This window comes from Triticum urartu, chromosome 5, assembly GCF_003073215.2.
Source record: "Triticum urartu cultivar G1812 chromosome 5, Tu2.1, whole genome shotgun sequence".
NCBI classification, from domain to species: Eukaryota; Viridiplantae; Streptophyta; class Magnoliopsida; order Poales; family Poaceae; genus Triticum; species Triticum urartu.
Window position 1 is genome coordinate 647,981,834 of NC_053026.1, and position 18,957 is coordinate 648,000,790.

The 18,957-nt window shown below is 46.7% G+C and overlaps 1 protein-coding gene across 1 annotated transcript; it reads left to right on the top strand.

Annotated features, from left to right (window-relative positions):
• The first annotated feature begins 8,925 nt into the window (after positions 1-8,925).
• On the top strand, positions 8,926-18,561 carry LOC125511557. The gene is made up of 3 exons (XM_048676961.1): positions 8,926-9,317; positions 10,368-10,442; positions 18,278-18,561. The coding sequence occupies exons 1-3, from the start codon at positions 9,203-9,205 to the stop codon at positions 18,508-18,510; spliced, it is 423 nt and encodes a 140-aa protein (XP_048532918.1). The 5' UTR covers positions 8,926-9,202; the 3' UTR covers positions 18,511-18,561.
• The last annotated feature ends 396 nt before the right edge of the window (positions 18,562-18,957 follow it).

An 18,957-nucleotide genomic window follows, 5' to 3' on the forward strand; every position in this document is an offset into this window, starting at 1 on the left:
CTGGTAGCGAGCAGCTCGCACAGCAGCCTGAAGACGGTCTTCCTCAAGGAGCAGCGCGTCATCTTGTCGCAGCTGCTCTTGCTCAAGCTCATCATAAGCGAGCACTCGAGGTGACCCGTATACGAGTTCCGTGGGGATAACTGCCTCTGCTCCATAGACTAGAGCGAAAGGTATCTGGCCAGTGGCTCGATTTGGCGTCGTCCTGGTCGACCAAAGAACCACCGGCAGCAAGGACTAAAGGCAAATTTGCTGCTGTGGGAACATCCGCTTCCACGGCGAGAGCCTGCGGCTCCGCCGAAGCTTGACGTTCCCCGGCAAGTTTGCCGGAGCAAAACTAGTCGGGAGCTTCTGCTTCGACGGAAAAAACCTTAGGGTTTGCCGGAGCAGATTGCTCCTCAGCGCAAGGCAAATCTGTTGCTGTGGGAACGTCCGCTTCTACGGCGAGAGCCTGCGGCTCTGCCGGAGCTTGACGTTCCCCGGAAAGCTTGCCGGAGCAAAACTTGCCGGGAGCTTCTGCTTCAATGGAACAAACCCTAGGGTTTGCCGGAGCAGACTGCTCCTCAGCGCAAGGCAAATCTGTTGCTGCGGGAACGTCCGCTTCTACGGCAAGAACCTGCGGCTCTGCCGGAGCTTGACGTTCCCCGGCAAGCTTGCCGGAGCAAAACTTGTCGGGAGCTTCTGCTTCAATGGAACAAACCCTAGGGCTTGCCGAAGCAGACTGCTCCTCAGCGCAAGGCAAATCTGTTGCTGCGGGAACGTTCGCTTCTACGGCGAGAACCTGCGGCTCTGCCGGAGCTTGACGTTCCCCGGCAAGCTTGCCGGAGCAAAACTTGTCGGGAGCTTCTGCTTCAACGGAACAAACCCTAGGGCTTGCTGGAGCAGACTGCTCCTCAGCGCACTTGGCGTTGATCTTGGGGACCTTCTTGGCGGCGGCTTTGGGAAGCTCTGCCGGCAAATAGTCACCAGAAATCAACTTCCTCTTCTTGCTGTCGTTCGTGAAGAACTTGGCGCTGATCGCGACGAGCTCGTGGATCTGATGACGCGGTGGAGTCGCTGTCGAGGTGGATCCGGCGAGTCGGCGATCTTGGCCTTCGGGGCGGAGAGTGCACAGTGGTTGCACCCCCATCGGTCTTGTCACCACCGGCTCGTGCCTGGCTGACTTGCCGCGGCTGCGACGTGCTTGGCTGCCGTTGGGTGTCGCCGTTGACGAAGCCGATGAGATTCTGAATGGTGGCCCTCCAATCGTCGATCTTGTCCGCCGTTGGAGGGTAGTCTAGGAGCAGTTGAGCTCGCGCCAAAGCTTCTGCGGCAGTGGCGGGTGGCGGTGGCGAACGGTGCGAGGAGCGGGACATGCTCGGACTTCTAACTATGTTAGAAGGAGCAGTATCTCGTCCAGGCGTCCGTGCCTCGCTCGTGCCAGCATGCTGGCGTGCATGCTGGTCTTGAGCACTCCGAGATCCGCCAGCTCGATCTTGGTCCAGCAAACGCATGGTACCGTGAGTACCATGGCGCGGCCGGTCCCGCGCCTCTTGAGATGGGCGCGGTGCCTGTACGGACGCCGAGGTCTTGGAGTGCGCCCGGTCGTTGTGGGAGCCGGCTACGCCGCCGGTGGGCAGCGCAGCCTTGTCCTTGGACCTGGCAGCACCGTGAGTTCCCTCGCCGACGCCCGTTCTTCCGCCGGCGTCCGCCCCATCAGCCGTTTGCTCCGGCGATGGTGGGTTCGGCGCGGACGGAGCAGCCGCCTCCGAAACCTTCTTCTTCGGCGGCATGTCGATGAAGATGATGAAGATCTAGCTCGCGAGAACGCCGGATCTGGTTCACACAACCTCGACGCCCCTACCTGGCGCGCCAAAGATGTCGGGGTACTGATCCACGAACACCTATGGGACCGGCGGACCGAGTCCCTTTCGGTTCGGCGGGGGCGGAGATCGTGCAAAGAGCGGATCGAGGTGAAACACGCGAGCGGTTTACCCAGGTTCGGGCCGCACGGATGCGTAAAACCCTACTCCTGCTTTGTGGTTTGTATTGAGTTCTTGCTCGGGAGCGCGGAGTGCTATAGTACACTTCGGCAGCTAACGAGACCGAGCGTGAGTGTCTCTGAACTAGCAGCTAACCCCACCTACATTGCGCATGGACCTCCTTTTATATGCTCAAGGGGTCACCAACAGGTGGCAACGGAGACAAGGGTAAAAATGGAAAGGTGCTGCGGTAGGTACAGCTACCTGCTACAGTGTATCATACCTAACCCTGACCGGCAGGGGACAAGGGCCTTAAATGCCCGTCTGTGTCACCTAAACAGTGCAAAAAGGGACCGCCAGGGACGCCACCGTTCGCCACGATGGCGATCTTGTCAGCGCCGCTTGCCACCGCGCACCGCAAGCTGCACAGCCTTCCACCACGTATTCCTGGAGGGGTCCCAGAGCGACACGTTGGTGGATGTGCTGGAGCGCAGGCACAGTGGTGTCTTGCCGCGGCAAGCGCCTTGCCGCGGTTGTTGTCTTGTCGCGCCCGGGAGCTTGTCGCTCACCGGGCCTTGCCGGGACGTGTGACGTGTCGCGGCAAGTTCCTCGAGGTGCCTTGGTTGGCCTTCCCGGCAAGCTCCTCTTGCCGGGGTCTTGTCTTCTTGGCTTGGACACTTTGTTCTTGAATGGCTCCAAAGGAACCACGGAGGACCTTGGCGGTCACCCGACAAGCCTTGCCGCAGGATGCTGCGACTGCCCGTGCACAAGTTCGGGATACTAGGGTACCCCTACTCTAGTACACCGACACGTAGGGTCCGCACTCTTAAAGTTCGATGACGGTTATATTATGAGTTTATGTGTTTTGATGTACCGAAGGAGTTCGGAGTCCCAGATGAGATCAGGGACATGACGAGGAGTCTCGAAATGGTCGAGACGTAAAGATCGATATATTGGACGACTATATTCGGACATCGGAAAGGTTTCGAGTGATTCGGGTATTTTTGGGAGTACTAGGGAGTTATGGGAATTCGTATTGGGCCTTAATGGGCCATACGGGAAAGGAGAGAAATGCCTCAAAGGGTGGCCACACCCCTCCCCATGGGCTGATCCGAATTGGACTAGGGAGGGGGGGCGCCCCTTCCTTCCTTCTCCTTTTCCCTTCCCTTTCCTTCCCTCCTACTCGTACTACTTGGAAGGGTTCCTAGTTCTACTAGGAAAGGGGGAATCCTACTCCCGGTGGGAGTAGGACTCCCCTAGGGCGCGCCATAGAGAGGGCCGGCCCTCCCCCTCCTCCACTCCTTTATATACGGGGGCAAGGGGCACCCCAAAGAGACAACAATTGATCTCTTGATCTCTTAACCGTGTGCGGTGCCCCCCTCCACCATAATCCACCTCGATCATATCGTAGCGGTGCTTAGGCGAAGCCCTGCGTCGGTAGAACATCATCATCGTCACCACACCGTCGTGCTGACGAAACTCTCCCTCAACACTCGGCTGGATCGGAGTTCGAGGGACGTCATCAAGTTGAACGTGTGCAGAAATCAGAGGTGCCGTGCGTTCGGTACTTGATCGGTCAGATCGTGAAGACGTACGACTACATCAACCGCGTTGTGCTAACTCTTCCGCTTTCGGTCTACGAGCGTACGTGGACAACACACTCCCCTCTCGTTGGTATGCATCACCATGATCTTGCGTGTGCGTAGGAAATTTTTGAAATTACTACATTACCCAACAGTTACCCCTTTTCCATTTGATACCAATGCATACATATGTAGTGTAGCTCCTTGTTTGCGAGTACTTTCGATGAGTACTCACGGTTGCTTTGCTCCCCCTTTTCTCCCTTCCTATACCCGATAGCTGCGACCAAACGTTGGAGTCCAGGAGCCAGACGCCACTGTCGATGACGACTGCTACTACTCAGGAGGTGCCTACTACTACGTGCAGGCCGCTGACGACGACCAAGAGTAGATTAGGAGGATCCCAGGCAGGAGGCATGCGCCTCTTTTGATATGTATCCCAGTTTGTGCTAGCCTTCTTAAGGCAAACTTGTTTAACTTATGTCTGTACTCAGATATTGTTGCTTCCGCTGACTCATCTATGATCGAGCTCTTGTATTCGAGCCCTCGAGGCCCTTGGCTTCTAATATGATGCTTGTATGACTTATTTTTATTTGTAGAGTTGTGTTGTCATATCTTCCCGTGAGTCCCTGATCTTGATCGTACACGTTTGCGTGTATGATTAGTGTACGATTGAATCGGAGGCGTCACAAGTTGGTATCAGAGCCGACTGCCTGTAGGAATCCCCCTTCCACACTCCTTGGCCGAAGTCGAGTCTAGACATTACAAAACTTTTTACTAACATGGATGTGTGCCTTACGGGCCCACGTCGCCATCTGGGTGGTATTAGGATCTTTTACTCCTCAATCTTTACTCTGGGACTCTAATCTCTCTTCTATTCGGGTTAAATGATTCTTGCTAACCCTAATACTAGGATCTCGTAACTACTTTCTCCTGGAGAGCGCCTTCACTCCAAATGATGGCTTGATTCATTAGAAGACCCCGAAGATACTCTCCGATGTTATCCCCAGAACTTGTGCCTACCACTTTTGCTATTCCCGACCACCGATAACTCCTTATGGATAACTGCTTACACTTGCCGTTCATGCCTTCGCTCCCAGTTGCCCCTGTTATTACATGATACCCTGAAAAACTCTCTGATATTCCAAGAATCCTTTGTTCCCACTGCTTTGCAGCTCTTTTCCGCATTAATACATCTATGAATAATTCCTCGCACATAATGAGTATCCACTCTTCACTAGCTGTTCATGTGTTTCACAAGGATCTTCAAAATTACTATTCGATCTTCTGTTAATCCTCAGCAGCTTATTTATCTTGAAATTCTTGCTTGCTTGCATTATGGTTAATCCCATAAGTCTAGTAATCTTATTGACATCCTTTGTCACTATCATTTTTGAGCCCATTGATTCAATAAGTTGTGAGTGTTCACAATCATTAGTTGAATCCTAGGATTATCCATCCGGCTCAGATGTCATTTGGATATGAGCTGTTTCTTGACCAATCAATGCCTTGATCGGTTGTGCTTCTAAGTCTATTGAACTTATTCATTTTCGATCAGAACGATTGCTTCTAATCCCTTGATTTGGAAATCTTTCTTTGCATTAAGCTTTGAATTAGTTAGTTGTTTCTATAATCCGATGCCTTGGCATTCCTTCTTCCGCTGATTGAGTACCGATACTCACATCATCCCCGTTGTGGACCGCCATACCCATTGCCAGGTTATTATCCGACAGTGTCCTTCACAACCAAAAATCTTGTGAGTTCTTTACCTGATACATAATGCTTCTGGTAAATTGTATCCTCTAATTTTGTCAACCATGCTCTACTTTTGAGCTTGTGTTATTTACTCCTGAAGTTCATGGTATATGTTCTAAGAAGCCTCGATGGGTTGAACCTATGCCTTCCTTAATCTGTGTGAACCCGAAAGTTTTCACGGGTCATACTCCTCTGGTAATTCACCAGGTAGGTTTTGACACTGAAATCATTTTTATCTAGAGCAGTGAATGAAAGGTTATGCATTGAAGAACTGGGAGTTGGCCTTGAACTTTGTGTTCATGCCCATGGACACGATGTAGATCTTATCATTAAAGCTTCTCTTAAATTAATTATTCCCCTGGTATAAGTTCTTATATCTCGGATCCGGCCTTTTGCAATCGTGGTTCCGACCATGTTCTCCTTTAAATACCATTTCTCGTGCAAGCTTAAGCATTTGTCTTCGGCAGAGCAATACCCTAGTCCAACCTCTACTTTCATCTGTCGTCGAGTATTACCCCCTAGTATCTCAAGATTATCTTGGAACTGCATAACTTCTTATGAGTTCTTCATCAAGTACTACATTCTCACTTATTACAATTTTTCATGGGCTCTAAGTCATTAAACACTCAAAGACACCGATGACTGAACCGAGTCCGCACTACGGTTCAACAACTCTTAGTAATCTTCTTTAAGTATGATTTTGTACCCGATCATGCCATTCCTAGCCTGTTTGGCTATATCATTGATGATTTTAACTGTGCTACCTGGTCCTTATTCCCGGAGCACCACTTTCGATGATGAGCTAAGCTTACGTTGATCTTCCTCATCTTATCATTTCTCTTTGAAGAACAAGCTTAGTTTGGAGTTGTGTCATACCCTTGGTTCCATTAACCTTTCGCTTCATCATTCCTTTGAATTGATGTCATCGCGATCAATTACATCTTCATGGAGCCTCTCGACAAAATTTGTCGTCATCATCATCAACATTTTGACTCCTTCCAGGATTTCAATCTAATTCATGATGGTAAGTGCCATCCTCGTCCCTTGGTAATTTGAGTTACCATCGACAACATCTTTACCTTCCTTTCATCACAAATGTGTTCATGTTATGGATGCAACTTGTTATCCAGCTCGTATTATGATCTACCTTGAAGTATTACTGCCTTTTTGTCAAGGATGTTGTGAGAATTTCACCACCTCTTGAGAATTCTTGATATCAGTGATACTTCACCATCACCATTCTTTTCTTGGTCCCCGTGTTGTTCCTAACAGGAATACCGACAGATGGACTAGTAATTTTAAAAACTTCTAGCAACCTTATTGCTTTGAAGTTAATGGTCAACATTTAATTCTTAGACCATTGGTTATCGAATCGCCATTCTGACATTGTTTATGCTACCTAAGTCCGTATTTCGGGTGCACCGTCAACCAATGTTTAATCGTGTATGTTTTCCTCGAGCACACATCATTATATCATTTGATCTGACAAAAGCTATCTCCTTGTTCACATAATTGTGGAAATCCATCATTTGGAAATCTCGATGAATTATCGCTGAGTTCATCAGCCACCTCCTCATTCTCTCCTTGATATAATAATGAACTCATGATTCGGAACTTGCTTCCATAGTTCATTTATTGAGAATCTTACAATGGCGTCTCGTCAATTTGTGTTGCACCTTTTCTGCTCAGACATCCTAAGTCTAAGGTAACTTGACACCAATCAGATCTGAATCTCGGTCAGATATGATGGTTGGAACATATTTCCAAGAGTTATAACATTTGGTCGTTATATGGCCCAGTAAGGTGATGTCATGCCTAGCACACCTGGCTAGAAGACCTATTGTTATAGTTTCCTTTCTGGCAGGGTTAGCCATTCTTCCATGAGGAAATTGTAAGACTTATACTATAAGTTGTTCCTAATGGACCGTTTGTGTATCCAAAGTTTGACCTTCGCTTGAAGACCATGTCAATGCTATCTCAAAGCTTGTCAGTGGTACTCCGATCTTCAATAAGAACATTGGAAGCGCAATGCTAAATTTTCTTTATCAATTATCCTAACACCGTTGTATGGGTTATGTCATGAAATTCCACTCCCATTACCTAATTGGTTTTCTACTTCAATCCTGTCATGGATATCATGCTCCGTTTGTCCTTGGGAAGGATATACTCCTAAAATATGTGTTTAAACACATTTTCCCTTCCACTGTTCTGTCTAATCTGATAATCGCATTTCCCTTTCCATTGTTTTGTTTAACCTTTCTTGTAATCTGACTTAGTTGAGCAGAGATAATTCCCTGCTTAGTTGAGCACCTCGGTGTACAACTCTGTCAGTAAGACCTTGTTACTATTGTTGATGACATTCCGGTAACCACCGATGGACGAGAACTTTGTCTATTGGTCCGCCTCGTTTCAATGAGCAGGAAATTGGTTCTCTTAGTCCCTCGCCCTTGGTACCGATGTTGTTGTGACATAACCGGCAAACTATCCTCTAACTTGCCTTGCTTACATGATCGTGCAAGATGTCACCGCCCTTCCTACTTTTAACCCACATGGTGGGCCCATAACCCACAGTTCCACATGATCAAAACCTGACTCTCTTGTACAACCCTGTTGCCAAAGATATTCCTCACGCTTGGCTCCGTATGTAAGTCACGGGCCACCTTCCTAGTGGTATATTCTGGTATCAGACACAAGATTCATTCTTCGATGCTTTGAACCCCTTTCACTCTATTTCAGACATCGAACGATTGTCTACCCGCTTGGAACTCCTTATTGTACCTTCTTACTTTGCTCTCGATGTCTTTGATTTGTTCAACTCGAGAGATACTCATCTGTTCATTCATGGGATACCCCCAGACGATTGCCCCTTATAGCATTCTATCATTGTCGAGTTCCTGAAGGAAGGATGTTGACTTCATCATGATGCCCGGAAGCAGAGAAATGAAGACATCAACATAAGGGATCAACTTCTTCTAGAAGAGAAAGCAAGACCGAGAAGACCCGATAGATTCATTACCAAACCTTTCCCCCTTACACTACCTCCTAAATCTCGGGATGAGATTTCTTGTAGTGGAGGAGATTTGTAACACCCCGGTAGTTAAGCTACAATAACCACACACTAATGGTGACGTGTCATCATGATTAACTTTCTAAACCTCACTTTGATCCAAACCGAATTCAAATTCAATTTTAAAACTAAAGTCAAATTATTATTTCTTTAAATGGTAAAACAAAAATGTTCGTCAGGTTGCAAAAATTCACTAACTAATTGTGCTGAATACACCAACATTATTTGAAAATTATTAAATATGCCCTTGACCTATTTTAAACTGGACCAATCTACTCCATTTATCTCATTTAAATTCCATCATAAATTCTAGGGGAATCAAATTGCCCCCAAACTTTTTGTGACAGTGCAAAATATTGCGATGTATTTAAATGGCAAAGCACCATAAGTTTACAAAGTCATTTGGTGGCTTATTTTATTGCAAACAGTGGCGGTTTTAATTGTCAGAAAAGAAAAAAAAAGGCAAACTAGCTACTGTGCTAATGGGCTCTACCTACTATAGTAAACGGCCCAGCCCACTACTAGGGCCTTTCCTTCATCCTCTATAGAGAGGGAGTAGAGGCCATGGCGTGGCTCGCGCACACCCGTCTACGCGCCTGATTAGCTCGTGTCGAGCATCCACAACACCCCGAGAAGGATAAGATCCCCCAGTCGCTGTAGACAAACACTAGCCCGTAAAATTCCCCTCGCTCGTCCTCTCCCTCTCGGTTTTGCTCGCTCCCGAGCCGCCGTTGCCGCGCCATCGTTGCCACCGTGGCCACCGGCCTTCCCTCGTCGCTCGAAGATGTCCGGGGGCTCCGTCGTGGTCGGATCCATTACCACGTCGAAGAGCTCGAGCTAGGATGCCCCGTAGCCTCGCCATCGTCCTCGTCTTCACGCACGGCCGCCGCATCACGCCGTCGTTTGCCACCCCAACGGGCCACCCTGGCGGCCTTGACCATGTCCACGAGCCTCCCCGTGAGCTTCTCTGCCAAATCCCCTACTTTCCCCCCTCGATCTGTGCCCCTACGTGTCGAACGCCACCATGGCCGGAGCTCCACTTCCGCGTACGCGTACGTGCTGTTGCGGCTGCTGCTCCCTGCTCCTGTAGCCTGGTGCTCCTTGCGTTGCCGTTGCTGTTGCTGCTTAACGCTGCTGCTGCTACTCCTTATAAGTTGATGCCGATGCGTGGTTGCTTTTGTCGCTAGATGCTGCCGCGCTTGGTCGTCGATGCCGCCGCCGCTGCCTGCTAGCGCCGTTGCTCGTCGCGGCCTGTACCTGCGGGCTGCACCACCCGCGCCACGCTTGCCGCATCCTGGCCATACCACAGCCATGGCCATGTGCATGTGTGTGTTGGTGCGTGATGCACAGCCACACAGTGCATGTGTGTGTTGTGTGGTGTGTATGCGTGTGTGTTCTGGGTGTGTGAGGCCGCCCCTGTTCTATTAGTTTATGGTTAATTAGTTAGTTAGGATTGCTACTAGCAGATGACATGTGGACCCCATTAATTAGGTTAGCATTTATTTATTCGATTAGGTATAGCCTGTGACATGTAGGATCCACTTCTACTATTCACGTGTAGACCGGTCAAATGTTGACTGGGTCAACCCAGCCCCACTGTCATACACTGTGGCTAGAATAGCACTAGGTGACAAAGGTTTTTCACTGTTTATAATTTGAATTAAATAATTTCAGAAAATGTTTAAATCTTTGAAATGTCATATAAAATAATTCGTAACTCGGATGAAAAAACTTTGTACATGAAAGTTGCTCAGAACGACAAGACAAATCCGAATACGCATTCCGTTCGTCTGCCACAAGTCCCTAGCATAGTGAACATGCAACTTTCCCCCTCGGTCTGTTTGTCCGAAAATGTGAAACACCGGGAACACTTTCCCGGATGTTTCCCCTCTTTGCCGGTGTCACCTAGTACTGCATTAGGTCACCTCTAGCACCATGTATAGCCATGTTATGCTTTGATTGCTCTGTTATTTATTGTGTTCCCCCTCCGTTACTTCTTTCCGGTAGACCCCGAGACCGACGCTGATACCCTTGTGATCGACTACATCGACAACGAACCCTCCTTCTTGCCAGAGCAACCAGGCAAGCCCCCCCCCCTTGATCACCAGATACCGCCTATTCTTCTCTCTACTACTTGCATTAGAGTAGTGTAGCATGTTACTGCTTTTCGTTAATCCTATTCTGGTGCATAGCATGTCCTTGCTACTGCTGTTGTTACCTTACCTGCAATCCTAAATGCTTAGTGTAGGATGCTAGTATTCCATCAGTGGCCCTATATTCTTGTCCGTCTGCCATGTTATACTATCGGGCCGTGATCACTTGGGAGGTGATCATGGGTATATACTTATATACATAATATGTGATACATGTGGTGACTAAAGTCGGGTCGGCTTGTAGAGTACCCGCAAGTGATTCCGATGTTGGGGGCTGAAGGGGCAGGTGGTTCCACCCAGGTAGTGGTGGGCCTGAGTTCCCGACGGCCCCCGACTATTACTTTGTGGCGGAGCGATAGGGCAGTTTGAGACCACCTAGGAGAGAGGTGGGCCTGGCCCTGGTCGGCGTCCGCGGTTATTTCTAAATAACACGCTTAACGAGATCTTGGTATTTGATCTGAGTCTGGCCACTGGCCTATACGCACTAGCCAACTATGCGGCAACAGTTATGGGCACTCGACGTCGTGGTATCAGCCAAAGCCTTCGTGACGTCAGCGACTGAGCGGTGCGCGCCGGGTTGGACCGCGTAATGCAACTTCCTTTGTAATTGAGGTTGCTAGGTCTGCTCTCCGGCCGCCCACGCAACGTGCAGGTGTGCAATGGGCGATGGGCCCAGACCCCTGCGCACATAGGATTTAGACCAGCGTGCTGACCTCTCTGTTGTGCCTAGGTAGGGCTGCGACGTGTTGATCTTCCGAGGCCAGGCATGACCCAGACAAGTGTGTCCAGACAAAGGGGATCGAGCATGTTGGGAAATGTGGTGCACCCCTGCAGGGAAGTTAATCTATTCGAATAGCCGTGATCTTCGGTAACAGGACGACCCAGAGTTGTACCTTGACCTTATAACAACTAGAATCGGATACTTAATAAAATACACCCTTCCAAGTGCCAGATACAACCGGTGATCACTCTCTCACAGGCGACGAGGGGAGGATCATCGGTTAGGATTATGCCATGCTGAAAGATCGTGGACTGAAAGATCGTGGATGTCGCCTAGAGGGGGGTGCATAAGCGTTTTAAAATAATTACGGTTTAGGCTTGAACAAATGCGGAATAAACCTAGCGGTTAATTTGTCAAGCACAAAACCTACAACAACTAGGCTCACCTATGTGCACCAACAACTTATGCTAAGCAAGATAAACTACTAGGTGATAGCAAGATATATGACAAGAAACAATATGGCTATCACAAAGTAAAGTGCATAAGTAAAGAGCTCGGGTAAGAGATAACCGAGGCACGCGAGACGACGATGTATCCCGAAGTTCACACCCTTGCGGATGCTAATCTCCGTTTGGAGCGGTGTGGAGGCACAATGCTCCCCAAGAAGCCACTAGGGCCACCGTAATCTCCTCACGCCCTCGCACAATGCAAGATGCCGTGATTCCACTAAGGGACCCTTGAGGGCGGTCACCGAACCCGTACAAATGGCAACCCTTGGGGGCGGTCACCGAACCCGTACACTTTGGCAACCCTTGGGGGCGGTCACCGGTACCCGTCAAATTGCTCGGGGCGATCTCCACAACCTAATTGGAGACCCCGACGCTTGCCCGGAGCTTTACACCACAATGATTGAGCTCCGAACAACACCAACCGTCTAGGGCGCCAAGGCACCCAAGAGGAACAAGCTCTAGGGTGCCCAAACACCCAAGAGTAATAAGCTTCTCAAACTTCACTTCCACGTATCACCGTGGAGAACTCAAACCGATGCACCAAATGCAATGGCAAGGGCACACGGAGTGCCCAAGTCCTTCTCTCTCAAATCCCACGCAAGCAACTAATGCTAGGGAGGAAAATGAGAGGAAGAACAAGAAGGAGAACACCAAGAACTCCAAGATCTAGATCCAAGGGGTTCCCCTCACATAGAGGAGAAAGTGATTGGTGGAAATGTGGATCTAGATCTCCTCTCTCTTTTTCAAAAACTAGCAAGAATCCATGGAGGGAGTGAGAGTTAGCAAGCTCAAAGAAGGTCAACAATGGGGGCAAAAACAAGCACAAGAGATAGGGAACCATTTGGGAAGAAGACCCCCTTAAATAGGTCCCCACAAATCTGCCCGTTATGTACAGAATAACATAGGAGCGGTACAACCTCTATGAGCACCGGTACAACCGGTAACAGGCAATAAGCGGTACAACCGCCCCACAACCGCACCACAACAGAGACCAGTCCGGTGGTAGAGCGCTACATGACCGGTACAACCTTCGGACCAATTCTGGAGCGGTACAACCGCTCCAAACACCGGTTGTACCGGTCAAGCGGTACGACCTCTCCATGGGGCGGTATAACCTCTCTGTGTAAAACAGGTAATATCAAAACAGCCACAACTTTCGCATACGAGCTCCGAATTCAACGAAACCAAGTTTGTTGGAAAGCTAACGACAAGGGCTAACACAATCTTGAGAGAAATATCAATAAGAAGCAAATGAGAAAAGGACCATAATAAAATGGTGAGAACCCTTCCTCGGAAAAGATCGGTAAAACCTCCAACACCGAAAACATCATAGAAGATGCATGCGAACTCCGTTTTTGATGAACTCAAGCTTGTCATCAAGATGACCATAAGCTCTAAGACTCACAAATGGAACCAAACAATGAAACAAAATAAGAACCAAGAAATATGATGCAAGGATGCAATGGTTTGAGCTCTTGACGAATGATACGATCAAGCTACTCCCTAGAGAGCCCCCTTGATAGTACGGTAATCGATCCTACAACCCGGTCTCCCAACTACCACTATGAGACCGGTAAAATAGAAAACCTATCAAGGGAAAACCTTTGCCTTGCACATAGTCCACTTGAGCTAGATGATGACGATCTTGACTTCCTCAAGTTGGACCACCTTTCTTGATTGTGTTGGCTCGATGAAGACTAGTTGATTGCTCCCCCATACTCCACTATGGGTGAGCCACTCTTTGGCACATCTTCACAATTCCATTGACACCACAATGGACGGCAAGCTTCAAGCTTGATTGCTCCCCCATACTCCATTATGGGTGAGCCACTCTTCGAGTTGCTCCACTTGAACTTGCACACTGCAAACTTGATAACGATCACCACTTGATGTCATCCTCCATGGGTTGTATGAGATCTTCCTCTTGACGCAAGACCATGGAAACATACCTAACCCCACAAAGAACTCTCACGTACACCATGGGTTAGTACACAAAGCGTAATGGACAATGCTTACCATACCATGGGATCACTTGATCCCTCTCGGCACTTCTTCTACGCTTTGTGAGTTGATCAACTTGATTCACTCTTGACTTAGTCTTGATCAACATTGAATCTTTCCAACTCTCTTCATTTGGATGATGTCTTGAAGGTAAACATGAATGATCACACAATCTTCTTCTTTAAGACATGCTTGCAATAAGCTCAACTCACACATGACCAATCTTTGGATAATTCCTTGAAAAACACTTTGTCCATCTCATAAACTCCTTGAAACCAACACATGGACTTTAAGACAATCCTATGGACAAATGCTTCAAATATAATTCAAGGCAACCGTTAGTCCATAGAGATTGTCATCAATTACCAAAACCACACATGGGGGCACCGCATGTCCTTTCAATCTCCCCCATTTTGGTAATTGATGACAATCACTTTCAAGAGAGTTTATATAAGGAATTTTTTTATCACCATGCAATGCAAAAACCAATAATGCATGTGTATGAGATGCAAATGCTTAAGTACAAAACCAAAGCAAGAAGAAAAAACTCTCTAAACTTATCCACAAAACTCTTTGAAACTTCTCCCCCATTGGCATCGATTGCCAAAATGGGCGAAAAGCTTAGAAGGCCAATATAAATTGTGTTCCTCCATAAGTTGTGTATTTCTCAACAAGAGAGTGGAATGCCGTACACATATCCAAAGGTAATACTTGGAGGAAGACCAACTATATTGAGGCACCAAGATTGCTAAAGGAAGATATGCCACAAAGACATAACAAAGAGAGACACAAGCAATCAGAAGATACCAAATGAGGCAAGTAATCAACGGATATCAATTGAACCAACTAGACCAAACATCCTATGTGCCACAAGAATAAAGATATTATGATATGAGCAAAGGAGTGTTCTAAAGAAACTAGAGAAGCTCCCCATGATTTGTGCACACATAAGAATTTTTGTATTTGGATACAAAGTGCACAAAATAGGATCACAGCTCCCCCAAAATCAATAGAAACTTACAACAAGTGCAAGTGAGCATATAGGAAACTAAACCTAGTACTTGCAACAAACACATGGTTGAGCAACAAGTAAAAGAGGCAACTTAAGAAAGGGCTCAACCAAAATGATGTGCGTGAGTCAAGGCAAAACACTTGAGAAGACTAAAGTATGGATGAGCATCAGGCATCAATAAAGTCTTGAAAGACTAAGGCACACGGTGCAAGGCCTATCATTCCCACACACAACTACAAATGGGTTCACAAGCTTACTAATAAGCATATAAAGAACATATGCTTGTGACAACCCGTCGTGAAGATAGAAGATGAAAGCCTCATCAAGACGCGGGATACCAATTAAGATGGCAAAAGCCTCGTAAAGATAAGCATGAGGAAAATAATCTTCACCACACAAGAGTGCATCAAGATGCAACGATAGAAGACACGCACTCAAGGCAAAAGCTTTCACGGAGCCACCAAAGAAATAACATAAGAAAGACAAGGTGGACGTGAAAGAAAGGTTATCAACTAGATATGCAACTTATCTCAAGTGTATAAGATTCTAGGTAGACGAAATCATGATGATATATATCTACAAAGAAGGATGTACACCCGAAATAGTTACGACACGAGGAACAAGATATCCAAAGGGAGGTCATACATATACCAATAAGATATTTGCTTGGAAGCATAGCACATGGCTAGATATGGTCTTATTGAATATAAATGAATTCCTACCACACACCCATCAGACATCACAACTAGCAACAAGAGATCATTGTTGGGATGCTTTGAGAAAGGGAACACGTATCACAAGAATGAATGAATAACATGCCATGATACAACCTACACAAGGTTGATGCAAGAAATGTGTGCATGAAGAATATGAAGATACTTGTTACCGAGTTAACATTGGAAGGATGTAGTAGATACCAATTGAAGGTAGATAGTAGTTCATTGATCATCCTAGCTCGACTCCAATAAGCACATGATGACAACACCTTCCTTGTGAGTGAGCCGAGCATCCAATGTATCTCCAATTGTTCCTAGAACAACAACACAAACAAAATGGTACCCAAACTCATTGGGACCAAAGAGTTAGAGAACCAACAATACATAGGACAAACTCCACATAAAAATGTGCATATAGATACGAAAATGAATTTCATGCACATCTCATCCAATTTGAGACTTGGTGGAGTTTCCCCTATATATTGGGTCAAAGAAAGAAAGCATGCCAAAGATACTACACGAAGTTAATATGCATGCTCAAGACTTTCAAGAACCGATACCAAATGACAAAGAAATACCAAGTGAAGACAAGATACCAAATGAATAAATCATCACTTGGAGGATATCAATAAAAGATACATCAAGGAATGAGATATCCATTGATACCCACTAAATAAAGGATATCAAACCCCCAAAAGAGAGGATGGTTCCAAACAAACCAAGCTCTCTACAAAGTTTCATGATGGCACAAAGTACCAAAACAAAAACGGCTTGCCTTCCACCAACACACGCTTGATAAGGATCGCAAGATGAGTGTTTTATAGAAAATAGGATAGCTCCCCCACGACTAGTGCATTATAGAGAATTTGCATTTGAATACAAAATGCACAAGGTGGGATCACCACTTTCACTATATCTAGAAAACACTAGACAAGATCAAGACATAAACAAGATCCACAAGTGGTATGGAAGAAAAATGGAGTTGATACATTCCTTGGCAAGATAAAAGGCAAATAAAGGCACAAGCCAATGTAAAGACGATCAATAAATTCTACCACAAAAGTCCGTTATGTACAGAATAACATAGGAGCGGTACAACCTCTATGAGCACCGGTACAGCCGGTAACAGGCAATAAGCGGTACAACCGGCCACAACCGCCCAACAACCGCACCACAACCTCCGGACCAATTCTGGAGCGGTACAACCGTTCCAAACACCGGTTGTACCGGTCAAGCGGTACAACCTCTCCATGGGGCGGTACAACCTCTCTGCGTAAAACAGGCAATATCAAAACAACCACAACTTTCGCATACGAGCTCCGAATTCAACGAAACCAAGTTTGATGGAAAGCTAATGACAAGGGCTAACACAATCTTGAGAGAAATATCAATAAGAAGCAAATGAGAAAAGGACCATAATAAAATGGTGAGAACCCTTCCTCGGATAAGACCGGTAAAACCTCCAACACCGAAAACATCATAGAAGATGCATGCGAACTCCGTTTTCGATGAACTCAAGCTTGTCATCAAGATGACCATAAGCTCTAAGACTCACAAATGAAACAAAACAAGAACCAAGAAATATGATGCAAGGATGCAATGGTTTGAGCTCTCGACGAATGATACGATCAAGCTACTCCCTAGAGAGCCCCCCTTGATAGTACGGTAATCGATCCTACAACCCGGTCTCCCAACTACCACTATGAGACCGGTAAAATAGAAAACCTATCAAGGGCAAACCTTTGCCTTGCACATAGTCCACTTGATCTAGATGATGACGATCTTGACTTCCTCAAGTTGGACCACCTTTCTTGATTGTGTTGGCTCGATGAAGACTAGTTGATTGCTCCCCCATACTCCACTATGGGTGAGCCACTCTTTGGCACATCTTCACAATTCCATTGACACCACAATGGACGGCAAGCTTCAAGCTTGATTGCTCCCCCATACTCCATTATGGGTGAGCCACTCTTCGAGTTGCTCCACTTGAACTTGCACACTGCAAACTTGATAAGATCACCACTTGATGTCATCCTCCATGGGTTGTATGAGATCTTCCTCTTGACGCAAGACCATGGAAACATACCTAACCCCACAAAGAACTCTCACGTAGACCATGGGTTAGTACACAAAGCGTAATGGACAATGCTTACCATACCATGGGATCACTTGATCCCTCTCGGTACTTCTTCTACGCTTTGTGAGTTGATCAACTTGATTCACTCTTGACTTAGTCTTGATCAACATTGAATCTTTCCAACTCTCTTCATTTGGATGATGTCTTGAAGGTAAACATGAATGATCACACAATCTTCTTCTTTAAAGACATGCTTGCAATAAGCTCAACTCACACATGACCAATCTTTGGATAATTCCTTGAAAAGCACTTTGGCCATCTCATAAACTCCTTGAAACCAACACATGGACTTCAAGACAATCCTATGGACAAATGCTTCAAATATAATTCAAGGCAACCGTTAGTCCATAGAGATTGTCATCAATTACCAAAACCACACATGGGGGCACCGCATGTCCTTTCATGCGATGTTACTTGGTGAACTTACCATCTACTCTCTTTTTCTGTTGCAAGATGGAGGTTACCAGAAGCGTAGTCTTCGATAGGACTAGCTATCCCCCTCTTATTCCGGCATTCTGCAGTTCAGTCCACATATGTTACCCCTTTTCCATTTGATACCAATGCATACATATGTAGTGTAGCTCCTTACTTGCGAGTACTTTGGATGAGTACTCACGGTTGCTTTGATCCCCCTTTTCCCCCTTCCTATACCCGATTGCTGTGACCAGACTTGGAGTCCAGGAGCCAGACGCCACTGTCGATGATGACTGCTACTACTCGGGAGGTGCCTACTACTACGTTCAGGCCGCTGACAACGACCAGTAGTAGATTAGGAGGATCCCAGGCAGGAGGCCTGCGCCTCTTTCGATCTGTATCCCAGTTTGTGCTAGCCTTCTTAAGGCAAACTTGTTTAACTTATATCTGTACTCAGATATTGTTGCTTCCGCTGACTCGTCTATGATCGAGCTCTTGTATTTGAGCCCTCGAGGCCCCTGGCTTGTAATATGATGCTTGTATGACTTATTTTTATTTGTAGAGTTGTGTTGTGATATCTTCCCGTGAGTCCCTGATCTTGATCGTACACGTTTGCGTGTCTGATTGTGTATGATTGAATCGGGGGCGTCATATTACTCCGACTTGTGCCTTGAACTGCATGGTTTGCAGCCAATGTCTATTACTCTTTTCAATTTTATACACAATTGTCTTAGCGTATCATTGCACCTTACAAGGTTTAAAAGAGAGGAGTGATGTTCCTTTGATATTGACCTGTAATCTAGTTCCGTGCTGGACTTGCCCACACAACGTTACAATTGCCTATTTGTCTAATGTCAGTTGTTTTGTGATATGAATGATGTCATACTATGCCCACTGGTTGTAGTTAACATGGGCCTCCTACGGGCCTTAGAAA

Coding starts and splice junctions, on each gene's coding strand:
- LOC125511557 (XM_048676961.1), top strand. CDS start 9,203: ATGCCCCGTAGCCTCGCCATCGTCCTCGTCTTCACGCACGGCCGCCGC. Junction 9,318..10,367: donor CCATGTCCACGAGCCTCCCC/GTGAGCTTCTCT, acceptor TCTTTCCGGTAG/ACCCCGAGACCGACGCTGAT. Junction 10,443..18,277: donor CTTCTTGCCAGAGCAACCAG/GCAAGCCCCCCC, acceptor TGCTGTGACCAG/ACTTGGAGTCCAGGAGCCAG.